At 44.9% G+C, this 12,842-nt stretch overlaps 1 protein-coding gene across 1 annotated transcript in view; it reads left to right on the top strand.

Annotated features, from left to right (window-relative positions):
• The window catches only part of LOC103612875 (uromodulin-like 1), a 51,737-nt gene that overhangs the window by 29,453 nt on the left and 9,442 nt on the right, over positions 1–12,842 (top strand). Inside the window, exons 13-17 of the mRNA XM_008630586.2 lie at positions 983–1,095; positions 5,512–5,725; positions 9,477–9,934; positions 10,752–10,894; positions 12,015–12,251. Coding sequence (XP_008628808.2) covers positions 983–1,095; positions 5,512–5,725; positions 9,477–9,934; positions 10,752–10,894; positions 12,015–12,251 — 1,165 coding nt within the window. The remainder of the gene's footprint in view (positions 1–982; positions 1,096–5,511; positions 5,726–9,476; positions 9,935–10,751; positions 10,895–12,014; positions 12,252–12,842) is intronic.

Raw genomic sequence — 12,842 nt, 5'->3', positions numbered from 1 at the left:
AGCTAAAAAGGGAAATGAAAACTGAATATAGGAGTCTGACAGTGTCAGAGCTGGAACCTGGTGCCTGGTATCCTGTGGAGATGCACTCAGGTGTGTGCAGGGAGGAAAGCAGGTTGCTACATCAGAAAGTAAAGACTGGTAACTTGATTCACGATTTTAAACTGAATCCTTAGCCAGATGGCAGAGTTCTTGAAGTTTTGGGTGAAGACTATCCTATATTTATATAAACCATTGAAACATTAGGTCTTGCTGTGCCAGGAGTGATGATTTGTTAGGAGCTGGGGGCAGAGTGAAGGCAATTTGCTGGCAATGGTCACAGTGTTGGGTGATAGCAGTCATCACTAAATGGATGCCAGGGGTACAACCCATGCCTTGAGAAGCCCTTTCTCTCATCTCTGATCACCTCCAGTGTCCACAGTAACAATGCCAAACCCAGAGATATTGGGAAACACAGAGAAATCAGGAAAGAAACTAAAATGTTTGAGTCTGCCTTAATGCCATTCAGCAGCTGTGAATTAATGGGGATGTGTACACCCAGTTGGGATTCATCTTGTCCCACCACAGCTGTCCAAGGTGTGGATGTCTAAGCTCAGGCAGCCACCCAGCCTTCCTCTGAGGCTGCAAGGAGGACTTGGTGCTGCAGTGGTTTCCCTCTGGAGGGACTGGTGGGACAACCAGCTGAGCCTGGGAGAGCAATTCCAGTGCCCAAATAGAGCAGCATCCAAGGCAGAGCTGGCAGATATAAGACCTACAGGAGGTCAGTGCCTTTCTTGAGAATCATCTGGGGCTCTGACAGGGCAGACTAAGATGCTGGATGTCTTCTTTTTAGACTTTTGGGGGTTTGGCTACATTTCAGAGGGCTGGCCTTCTGCTGCTATGAGTTGATGCGTGTGGCCAGGAATGCTGGACACTGTCACACACCTGTCCATGCACTACAGTCCATAAAACACGTATTTAAATTGTCTTTTTTCTTACTTTGCAGCCTTCCAGAAGCTTAGTGGCACAGTTTGGATAACAAACATGGAATACTTTCCAGGCTTTAGCAATACAAGCAGTGAGGAATATCAGACCTTTGCACAGCTCTTTGTTGATGAAGTAAGTGGGGAAGGAGGACGTGACCTGTTACCTGTCTCAGTAAAACCCCGTGTATGGTCTTTTCCCCCAAAGCCTGGATAACTCGTGTGTCACTTGACACACCTGTAGGGTCTGGCTTCCCCTGACTGCCTGAGATGAGTGTGAAGCTTTAAAGGGAGATCAGGATTTTGGGATTCTCTGGCGCCTCCATGTCCTCTGCTTCTCATGCCTGGTTATACTGAATTATTGATCTCCTCCAGGGGTGTGGTGGAAAGTTAATGGAACTCACAGAGTGCTCTGATACCCTTGCCCTGAACAGCACTATACTAATTAGCTGAATGATTGTTGTTATCTTTTGCAGCAGTACCTCCAGGCTGGGAGTTCTTGTAATCATCCTGGATTTTGTAGCCCCATATCTGGAAAGGGAGTGGTTTCTTGAAAAGTCACCTCTGCCCTCACTTCTAACTAGAGCGCAGGATATCAAAGCACAACATAATATCTGCTGTGCCTTTAACCCTCTCAGGATTCTCGGGCATTGCCTTTGACAGAATCTAATATTGTAGTGAATTTATCAGAAGTTTGCTCCTTCTGGTGCTCCCTCAAACACACCCATGCCTGGAAAACTTCTGGTTATGCTGGGCTGCTTTATTGCCTTCCTTATCTCCCCTTCACTGTCTGTGTTTTCAGAGGCCTTGATAAGTGTGGTGATAAATCCATCACTGGCAATTTTATGGATTTTCAAATCCTGCAGAAGCCTCCCCAGACTTACTGGGGACAGAGCCACGATGTGCCACTGGAATACAGCTGGCACAGGGGCACAGGGCACAGGCCAGCCCAGCCTGGGGTCACAGACAGCTGCAGAGAGGGAAGAGGGTGATCCATTTATCCTTCTTGGACATCAGTTTCCCACTGGTCCTGACTGGTTTGCACCTTTCTGGGTGTGTTAGGAGAGCACAGCTTTCCTGGAGCTGTTTTGGCCCCAAGCTGTCACATCAGAAAAACTGTGACAAAACGAGAGTGACGTGATTAGCAAAGTGAAAAGGGAGCAATTCTCCATTGACCTCGCTCTCATTCAGCACCAGGCTCTGCCCGAGGCTGTTTCAGAACAGCACAGTATTGAAATGGACTGAAATTAATATATTTTCTTCGTTCAGTCAGGTATCTTAGTCCAGAAAATCAGGAGTACTAATGTAGTTAGGAAAAATTGTAAAATGGTTGCGTAAAGGAACAAAACGAAGTTTTTTGTCAGTTTTACCTGGGTCTCAAGTTTTCATGCAGAAAGTGATTGCTTGTGATTATAAGGAACTAACTCCTTTTCCCAGCACTCTGGTTTTGTGGATCAGCTGGAGAGATGTGTTAGTGTTGATTCCTTCCACCTCTGAGCCACTGTATATGGGCTATAATTGCATAGCTGCTGTAAATAATATTACAAATATTGCATTTCTAGATGCCAAAGAAAATTCAGGAGACCAGAAAAATCTGTATATTTTCTTTTCAGGTTATGAGGACCAGAAATGGGTCTTTTAAAGTAAATGAGGAAAGTTTTATGAGCTTTAAAAGCACTCTCAGGTTCCAGTTAAATACAGTTTGGCAGAGATTTTTTTTAAACTTTGGACTCACCATCTACAATTCAGAGGATTTATAAATCCTAATGTGTATAATGTTCTTTAGCCCCAGCACTTAAGTGCCATGTGGTTAAATTGGCAGCACAGCAAATGGAAACATCATCCTTTAAATAATGAGTAGATGAGAAGGAGGTAAAAACTTGATGTTACAACTTGCACTGTCATTGTCCAGGTCAGTTCCACCACCTTCCTTGTAATGCAACTTAAAAAACAACATGGCCAAAGGTAAAAGAGTATTTAAGTCCTGGGATTCATTCAGCTTGTGTTTTACAACACCCCAAAAAGAGTACCATGGCTTGTCCTCAAGAAAATCAGTCGGGAAAGCAAAAGGTTTGAGTTGAAAACACATTCACTGAGGTGCAATAAATTCCCAGGTGGAAAGCTTGTTTTGAATTTGGGTGTCTTAAACTTAGCTGAGTGACAAGAGGTGTGAAACTAATAAATGATAATGCCTTATGAAAGTGACCACCTCATTAGGAAGGCACAAAGCCTATGTTTGTGTAGCTGAATGCACCTAAAATGATTGCAGTTAAAGCCATCTGAATATGGGATGAGTGTTGGTACAGGGATTAAGGAAGTTTCACTATTCCAGTGTAATTTCACCCTTTTTTTTTAGTTTGAGTTTGCCCACATCCACATCCTGGAAGCTGCTGGTGATGGTGGCTGGGCAGATGTCTGCTCTGGTTCCTTCTTCCTGAAGGTGCAGCCAAACCACAGGCAGTGGGGAGGGATTTTTAATCTCTGAGTGAAAAAACAGGCTTCATGCAGTTTTCTGTTCAAATTAATTTACCTTTTACTGACTTATTCCCAGTTACCAGACTATCAGTGCATTCCCTGCTTAGGTTTCCTTTGTGTGCTACAGAAATTGCAGGTACAATGACAGACCTGAAGATAATTTCTCTTGTAAGAAAAACCCATACTCAAGGGTATTACATATTGCATATTTCTGTCCAAAAGTTCAGTTTCCCCCCTTTTTTTTCTAGCCCTGCTTCATCAAGCATTATTTTGACAACCCAGGGTGTGGTACCTGTTGGGAAATCCTGGAGTCTCTTGGCTAAAGGGTTTTGTAGTGTCACCTAGTGGCTAAATACAAATACTGTGAATGTGCCCCGACGCTTTTCAAGCTCCGAGTCCTGCTTTGGGAGGAAAAATAGGAATAAGGACAGAAACAAACCAAACAAACAAACACTGTAGCCAGCTGGGGGCCGGGCTCTGCTCCCAGGGAACAGGGACAGGAGGAGAGGGAACGGCCTCAGGCTGTGCCAGGGGAGGCTCAGGGTGGATATTGGGGAAATACCTCCATGGAAAGGGTGCTCAGGCCTTGGCACAGCTGCCCAGGGAGGTTTGGAGTGCTCTGGGCTGGGGACAAGGTGGGCATTGGCCAAAGGTTTGACTCGATGATCTCAGAGGTCTTTTCCAGCCTAAGTGATTCTGTGATTCTGTGAAAAAAAAGAACTGATGAAATGAAATTTCAGGATAGACAGTGAAAGAGGATGAAATCAGGGTGGGCTAAGAGGATGTCACAGCTGTCTGTGTTTAATGTTGAGAATTTCAGACAAAAACTATGAAAGCTGAAAACTTAGGTCTGACCTCCAAATTCCAGTACCTGCTTGTGAAACAGCAGAAAGAAAGAGTCAAAGGAGCCCAAGAGGCCCTGTCTTAGTGAAATGGGAGATTTTGGGTCTGACAAGGCCAGCCTACATTCTGCCCAGGTTTTTAGACAGGAGTCAGCTGTCTCCATCCTCCCAGCTCTGCCTGCGTGCTCCGTGGGGCACTCCAAGCTTTGCTGTGTGGGACTTGCAGGCACATGGGAGCCCTTTCCAGGGGCACACGTGGGGTTTGCTCTGTGCCATGTTACCTTGGCACCCAGCACGAGAAACACATCAGCTCTGGTGACTCAGGAAAGGGCTCAGGAAAGGGCTGCAGGACACCTGCAAATCCTGGCACCACCTCAGGGCTGGGTATCAGACAGCAGGGAAGTCAGGGCTGGGTAGAGCACAGCAGGCAGGGCACCAGGGGTGCAGAAGCTGTGAGAATCCAGCACTAAATGCACCAGGCTCTGTGTGTGGGTGCAAGGCAAACAAGGATGCTTCTCCTGATGCCTCCTAGTGCTTGCCTCTTCCCTGGGCTCTTCCTGGTGGGAATCACTGCTGGCATCCCCGAGCATTACCACTGAAATAAACTTGGCCTTAAACTCATGGCTGAAATCCAGCCCTGCTGCTCCAGAGATTTCCTGCAGGAATCATGCAGAGGAAGATGTGGTTGGAGGTGGCCACAGTGTAGCCCCCATCTGCCCCCTTAATACCCTGGTCTGGGCATTTAAAAAGAGGTGGGTTTTGCTTGGCTCTGGTGAGAAATCAGCTTTAAAGCAAGGCTTGAAGGTTACCTGCTCTAAGTTGTAACACTTCTGGGCTGAGAGAGCCCTCTGAGGCAGTGTGGAGTGTCAGGAGAATCTTTACTTCCACCAGCAATTCCTTGTACCGGATTGCTCCTCTCCCCAGAGGCGTTGTGAGAGGCTGAACATGGGAGCGTCCCTGCAGCCTCCTCCCTCCCTTTCTGTTAGCAGAGGCAAGGTCTTGTGCCAAATGACAGATGAGATAGCTTAATCACTTGGCTTGTTTAATATTCATGCTTAAATATGCACCACATCCTTCAGCTGCTCTGGAATGAAAATGTTACAAACCGAAAGGTCAATTTTCTGCTGCTTTTCTCCAGAGAAGGAAGCACAACACTCATTTCTGGGCAGTGTACACAGCCTGAAATGTAATTGCTCCATCTGCCCACCTCCACATACATTTTGTTTTTATTCCAGGTGCATAAATCTCTGCCCCTTGAGGTGCTTCAGCAGATGGATGCTGGTCTGATTAAAGTGCTGGTAACGGGTGTTACTAATGGGACAACAGTGGTAAGCTTCAATCTGCTGGTTGCAGAAGATGTGGATGTCCACCACGTCATCACCACTTTTCGTGAGGCCTTGGAACACAGCTCCTACTTCACCATCGACAGGAGCAGCCTCTCCATGCACAGTAAGGAGCAGCTTGTGCCCCAGTAGCTCTTCAGAACTAGACAGATGACAAAGGCTATTATTAATCTGTATCTTCTGAGGTGAAAGCATCTGTCAAACACATGGATGAAAAGCCTTTCTCTCTCCTTATATTGCTCCTGCTTATCCATCCAATAAGTTTTTCAGAGAACACCCATAGGTGATGTAGGAAGTGAGGTACCACTGATCCAAAAGGATAAAACCAACTGGTCTTTTTGCCTATATCCAGAATCAGTTTTAGAGAGAAAAAGGTAAGGGGATGTGATGCCTTTTCCTGGTCTTAAAATCAAGAATCAAACACGGTTAGGAGGGAAAAAGGGATTTTATCTTTGTATTTATTTTAAGGATCCTTAGGTGCACATGTCCAGGTTGAATGCACTCCAATGCACACTGCAGTGCACACACACAATAGATCAGGTATAACATTATAGGTGTTACTAATTAGCAGATCTATCGAAGATTCCCCAATGAGAGGCTCGAATGAGCCCCCCTCCCCAAGGAACCTTCCCCTGGATGGTTCTATCTTGGTTTACAGAATGTGTTCTGGAGAGGACCTTGGGGTCTGGGGCACACTGATCCCTAAATACGAAGCTTCTAAAATGTTTACTCTCCTAAGCTTGACAAACAAGTCCAAGAATGTAGGAGGCGAAAAGCACTAGGAGTACAGAAGTTGTAAAAAAGGTACAACAGGGGTATAAAAGAAAAGGCAAAAAGTCATAATGGCATCAGATGTTAGAAAAAGTGGTCATGACTTGAGGGGTTTATAAGCTACCAGTGGAAATGGGTCCCTGAACACAGCTGTAACTAGCACTGTTTAAAATCCTTCAAGAACACATTATCCTGTGCTTTGCACTGATAATTTTTCCATGAGACAGAAATCCCAAGAAGTAAATGAACATGTGAATTCTTCTGCAGTGGGAGTAGTTGTTTCCCTCACACACCTGTGGGTCTTCAGGTGAAAGCCCACACTTTGCCAAGCCCAGCATGATGGCTGATTTTACAACTTCTTTCCTTTTGTATGTAATTGAGGTAAGTAACAAGAAACATTAGTCTCCTGACTAAGAGAATTCTGCTGAATTCTGTTTCACAAGTCACCTCCAAAAAAATTACCAAATCCCTGACACGACCCAATTGTTCCAAAGAATGTTGTTATAAGCTGTCAGTAAGAATCTCATGCAAAATTACTTCAGAAACATGTTTATGCTCTGCTCTATATTTCTTTTTGCCTGCTACACTCACAGCTGTAAATCTGGAAATTACCTATCGTGGGAATTAGTAGGATCACAACTATCTTGTGGTAGTGCTTTGTAGAGTGCTTGCCTCCTTCAAACCTGGTGTCTTGGGGTGACCTTATGATGTGTATCCCATATCGCTACCTATGCCCAGAAATTAATTATTGGCCTTTCTATGCCTCTGAACTGAGCCTGAGAGGGGGAAGAAAAAACTGAGCAAAACTTTCTCAAAGCAGTTTGAAACTTGTTCAAGGTCACATAAAGATAGCAGGTTTTTTTTCCAGCTGGGGCAGGGGGGGGAGCGAGGAAGCACCCAGGCTGGCAGTTTTTTTCCAGTCAGCTTTTGGCCAGTTTTTTCGGCAGTTCCTTGTTCTCTGGAGAGAGGCTGAGAGCTGAACTTTTCCTTCTCTGGAATTTCGGATTTTCTCCCTTTTCTACTGGACTGCCTGATTGCTGTAACATCAGAGCACATCGGGAGGACTTTCCACCGGGCACAGAGGGCCTGGCCCCGGCCCAAGCCCCAGCTCCGAGGAGACCAAAGGGAGGACTCGAACACTTTCCCAGGTTTTTCCTCTACAGCGAAAGATTTTACCATTTAACATTATTTTCCTTTCCCGTGTGCTTGTTAAATAAATAGTTTTATCTTCTTCACTTTCCTTCGAGGAAAATTTATTTTTTTTCCCGAACCTGGTGGGGGGAGGGGTGGTTGTGCCTTCTCTCAGAGTATATATATATTTCTAAATTTGGCCAAACCGGAACACCTGGGCTAAAATAAAGGGTTTGTTGCAAGGACAGGTCCCCATAGAGCAGTGGTTGGTGCTGCTTTCTGAGTCCTGCCTATGGTAAGGTTTGCTCTGGTTTTTAGACTTTGGAAAGAGAAAGAGAAGTAAAAGCATGTTTCTCCTCTCAAAAATGAAAATTTTGGCCAGGTAAAAATTAAGACAGCAACTAGACTGCAACCTGGACCAGTCACACAAGCTTTCTACTTCACTCATGCTGGGCATTTACTCAGCATCTCCTCAGGAGTGTGAAATGGGGAAAAACTGAGGAGGCCCCTGGGGCTAGAAGCATCCCCTTGGGCTGTTGATCACTTCAGGATGAGAATGTACTATATTAATATTTAATGCTGTAAGGTTCTATTAACAGTTCTGTTTCTCATATTTGCCTCAAAAAATAGACAGGATTGCCAAGATTATTGCTGATTTTCATTAGCAGAGGCAGAGGGGACAGAGGAGGTAATAGAGAAGGTAACAGAAAGTACTTGATAGGTGGCTTGACCTCTGTATGGCAGCAGGGAGGAAATGCTGGTATTACAAACTACCTTTTTGTATGAGCTGATTCCTCTGGCTTCTCTCTTTCCTCAGGCCATTTGTTAGCTGATGTATGATGGGTCTTTAATCTCCTAAATTCTCTTAGGCTTCTTCAGTAATTTATATTTGGTTTTGTAACCACGGCGATAAAGAACGTTTTTACTGAAGCCACAGCGATTTGTCAATTGACACCAGCCTTTGTTCAGTTTTGTTTAACTAAGATATTAATGTGATAGCAAGTTTCTGGGAGATCCAGCTCTGCAGGAGCTCCAACTTTATTTTCTTTCCTCTATTGTGCAAATCAGCAACTTTTTCATTCGGGGCATTTCTAGAAGCTGGGCAGTTCCAGAAGAATTTATGTATGTGTACAGATTTTATAAATTGTTTGGGAAAGAGATGGTATTTTTATGTTTAAGCCACTAAAATTATTTAAGGGAAGTTTTGAGCGATGAGACACGTTGTTCATGCTTCCCTGAAAATTGAGTTTATTATCTTGATTCTCTCTCAGTCAGTAATGGGTGAATACTCAGGGTGTAACCAGGGAATTACCCCAGACCTGTGCTGGATGTTGGGTGTTGGACACACACATTGATCTGAACCTGTGCTTCCCTCTTTGCCCACTTTTTCTTCCTGGAACCATTACTGATTGCTGCATTTGTTCATCAGTCTGAGGAGACACTTGTGCAATATGGGGCTGCCACAGGAGGTTTGTCCCACACTTCTCCCAAAATGGGTTTTCCAAAGCACTCAAGGTCCCATCTTTTGGGTAGTAACTGGTCACAAACGAGGCCAGGTTTTTTATCAAACTCCTTTCTATGCCCCCAGCCAGAACTGGGCAGTTTACTACAGCTCCAGGCAAAAACATACAAGCACTTGTTGAGCAACTTCCAGTGGGGGGTATTGTGCAAGTACTGATCTTCCAAAAGCTATATGTACATGTGTTACACATTAATTATTGCAGCTGCCAGGAAATAAAGCACTTCAGCTTTACTGATGGGCACTTTATGTGTCTCTTGGGCTCCTTTTTTAAAAAAGCCCCAGCTTTGGCAGTAAGTAGAGCAGGTTAAAAGAACCAAAGAAGCTAGTTTCCTGCCAGTAACTGTGAGTTTCCTCCTAAGAGTTTGCTTTTGCCTGATGAGACCAATCTGAACTTGTAAATTACAACAGTTCCTTTATTTTTGGCACTCTTCAGCATTTCCCGTCAGCCAGAAGGCAACAGTGACGGATGAGAAACCTGTGAGCAGCACAGTTCTGCCTGTGACATCTTTGCAAACCTCAACTCGTGTTTCCTCCCCTGCTTCACTGGACTTCTATCCTGCTGAGCATGAAGCTCTGGAGGACACCATGTTCTCCAGCACAGTGCTGCCTCCTCTCACCATGGATCCAATGGCAACTCTTGATGTTTCTCCTCGAGCATCTCCAGTCCCCCTTGTCAAACCCGCCCAGGAGGTTTCCATTAAAGAGGCAGTGGGTGTGTTTTGTGAAATTGAGAGGATCGTCCTCACCATCCAGAAGAGATTCTTGCAGCAGGAGTCTATCCCAGAGAGTTCCCTGTTCCTGGGGGAGCCTGGCTGCAATGTGAGCACCAGCAATGGCACCCACATTGTGCTGCAGGCAGGCTGGAGCGACTGTGGCACCCAAGTTGAGACCGTAAGTCCTCTGATCAAGGGAATGCCAACAAGCTCTGGAACACTTTTTTTTCTCTTTCAGGAGGGGAGAGGCAGTGGCAGACCCTTAGTTGGGTGTACAGTCTATTAGTTGCTGAAATTCCTTTGGAGAAAGAAATCCCCTTCCTGTGATGGAAAATTACCTCTCAGTGTGTGATGAGAAGCACGAATGAGAAGGGGACTCTTTGAGGTCAGGCAGCAAAACTCAAGGGCCTTTCCAAACTGAGAGACACTTACCATGCCTCTTCTGGGTTCCCTTTGCAGCTGTCTTTTCTTAAAAGCAATTTCATCGTCTCATGCTGACAAATACTTCAGTTGCTACCAGGTATGGGGACAAAGAGTGCTAGCTCTCTTCAGACCCCAAACCACTGGCTATGCTCAGATCATGCCTAGGTACAGAAATTCACTTCTGGAGCAATGACCATTGCTAAGCAATGATCATTGCCCCATCCCTGGAAGTGTTCAAGACCCAGTTAGATGGGGCTCTGAGCAACCTGGTCTAGTGGAATGTGTCCCTGCCCATGGCAGGGGGTTTGGAACTTAATGGTTTTTAAAGTCCCTTCCAGCCAAAGCTGTTCTGTGATTGTATGATTCTGTGATATGGTAAAAAGGAAAAGGGGGAAGACTGGTGGATTTTCATTGTCTCCCTGTGCAGCAAGAAAGATACTGGAGGTTTAATCTGTTTGATTTTTGCCGTCAGGAGAGTGGGGAACACCCAAGCACCTGAAGATGGAAAGCTCTGCTACCTCCCTGGAAACACTGATGTTCACAAGCTGTGCTTTCTCCTTTCTGTGCTGCAGAACGTGACTACTACAGTAGTGAAAACCACCCTTCGGAATGAGGTTTCTGCTCAGGGAATAACCCACCACTTGAACATTGCCAGTCCCGTTCACTGTGTGTTCCAGAATGATGTCTTGACTTCCTCTGGGTACACTGCAGAAAGGTGAGGAACAACTCTCTCTGTTTGAAGTGCTGCTGCATTGGGAAAACTCCCAGGGACTGTAGCTGTATCCAGTGACAGTTCTTGGATCAGTCTGCCATGCTGAGAGTGCTGTGCTCAGGAGATCCCTGCTATGTGCTTCTCTCCTACTCCAACTAATGTGCCAGGAGTTCCAACAAGCTTGGCCTTTACCTGGCTAAACCACAGGTGAAAATAAAGCTTTGGGAACTGCTGGTTCAGGAGTCAGAATTCCTGACTCCTCTTTGCCTTCCTGGGCAATCCCTTGTAGAAATAACAGCATTTTCCTGCTTTTGGAACATATCATGTATCTTTTCACTGATGGGGGCCTGCAGACTGCTGTGTGGCTTCTAAGAATGGCAATTTTTAACCCCCCACAAATCCTTATTTGGTCAACTTGAAAAACCAGAAGATACATCATGCAAATACTTTTTTTTTGTGGAAAGCCCCATCTTCAAGTAAGATGGAATCAGAGCCACACTTCACAGAAAATCAAAGCCGTGCTCATAGAAAAATGTGACACCACAAACTTTGCTCTCGTGGGGAGTGTTCTCCCTTCATACAAGTGCACCTCCTCTCTTGCCTATCATCGTGCTTCAACTCTTGGCACCAAACCCAGTTTCTGTTTCCTAGCCCTGTCCAGAGATTGTATTTTCCTTTCTATTCCTCAGCAAAGTCTTTGTCAGGCCACTTCTCTTTGAGCTCTATCATTTTCTCATGCCTTTCACTTTTTCTTCAGATTTGCCCTGTCTCATTTTTTTGGCTCTTCTCTTCTGCACAAAGCTTTTACTGTCCTTATTTTGAGCTTTCAGAGAGGTCATAGTCTTGTTCCCCTTCTGCTCCGCTCAGGCATTTCTCTCTGCCCTATCTGAATTGCTGAGACATTCTACCCTTTGGGTTTTCCCACTTGTGTTTCCATGCTCTCTACCTTCCCAGCTGAAAACTCGATGCATTTTCACCTTTCCTTTTGAACAGTGTCCTGACACCCTGGACTGCAGATAACCCTTCGCTATTTAAATGTGTGGAGTCACAGGCACTGATTTATGACTTGCTGAAACTTACAGTCAAATTGTTGGTCTTTAAAGAAGGATCATTGATTTTTCAGACTTTACACCATCTTTGAGGATTTGCACGGATCAGGACACTTCAGAACAGAAATGCAGTTGTTTATTGGAAACTCCCCAATCCCCCAAAATTTCAGCGTCTCTGCCAGTGAGGACGTGCTGATCGAAGTGGGGATGCAGAGGGCAGACAGCAAGCTCAAGGTGGTTCTCACTGACTGCTGGGCCACTCCAACCAATAATTCAGTGGATCCCCTGTCATTTGTTTTTATCAGCAACAGGTACAGCAATGTCAGTGGTACATGTTATATTTTAAATGCCTTTTGCGTGTGTTCTCATCATTCACATGCACGGTCCCTTTGCATTTGGCCTGGTTACACCTTCTTTGAGCAAGAAAGGTAGATATGAAAAGGGATTTCGAAGGGCCATGTGGAAGTTTCTTGAGTTTTGTTGTCTTCCCTACAGTTTTATCAGGGAATTGTGCTTCTAACCTGAGGAAAACACTTGAAGGTGATTTTGGCAGTCAGTAGTGAAAGAGCATTTGAAAAGTGGGTGCTTTGTCTCCTTCTCTGTGGTTCAGAGATTCCTCTGGTTTCAGCTTTACCAAGAGCTTATGTGCCTCTTGTCAATGAAGAAATAGGTTATTTGATTCCTCACACATGATATTTCACAGCCTCTAGTGAAAGAGGAGGTTTGTTCCTGTCTTGATCTCTGATCTCACCCCAATGTCATATTCCTTGGGCTCACCTGCCACCTTAAAATATAGGATAATCCTTTTGCTCAATAAAAAAACCTATTTCTTTTAATATTATGTTCTTTCAATTTGTGTTTGGTGAAGCCAAGTTTAAATCCTTCTTTCTGTTACTCTTTCC

The sequence above is a fragment of the Corvus brachyrhynchos genome, unplaced genomic scaffold (genome assembly GCF_000691975.1).
Source record: "Corvus brachyrhynchos isolate BGI_N302 unplaced genomic scaffold, ASM69197v1 scaffold413, whole genome shotgun sequence".
NCBI lineage: Eukaryota > Metazoa > Chordata > Aves > Passeriformes > Corvidae > Corvus > Corvus brachyrhynchos.
Note: the sequence above shows the minus strand (reverse complement) of the source record. Positions and strands in the feature narration are given on the sequence as shown.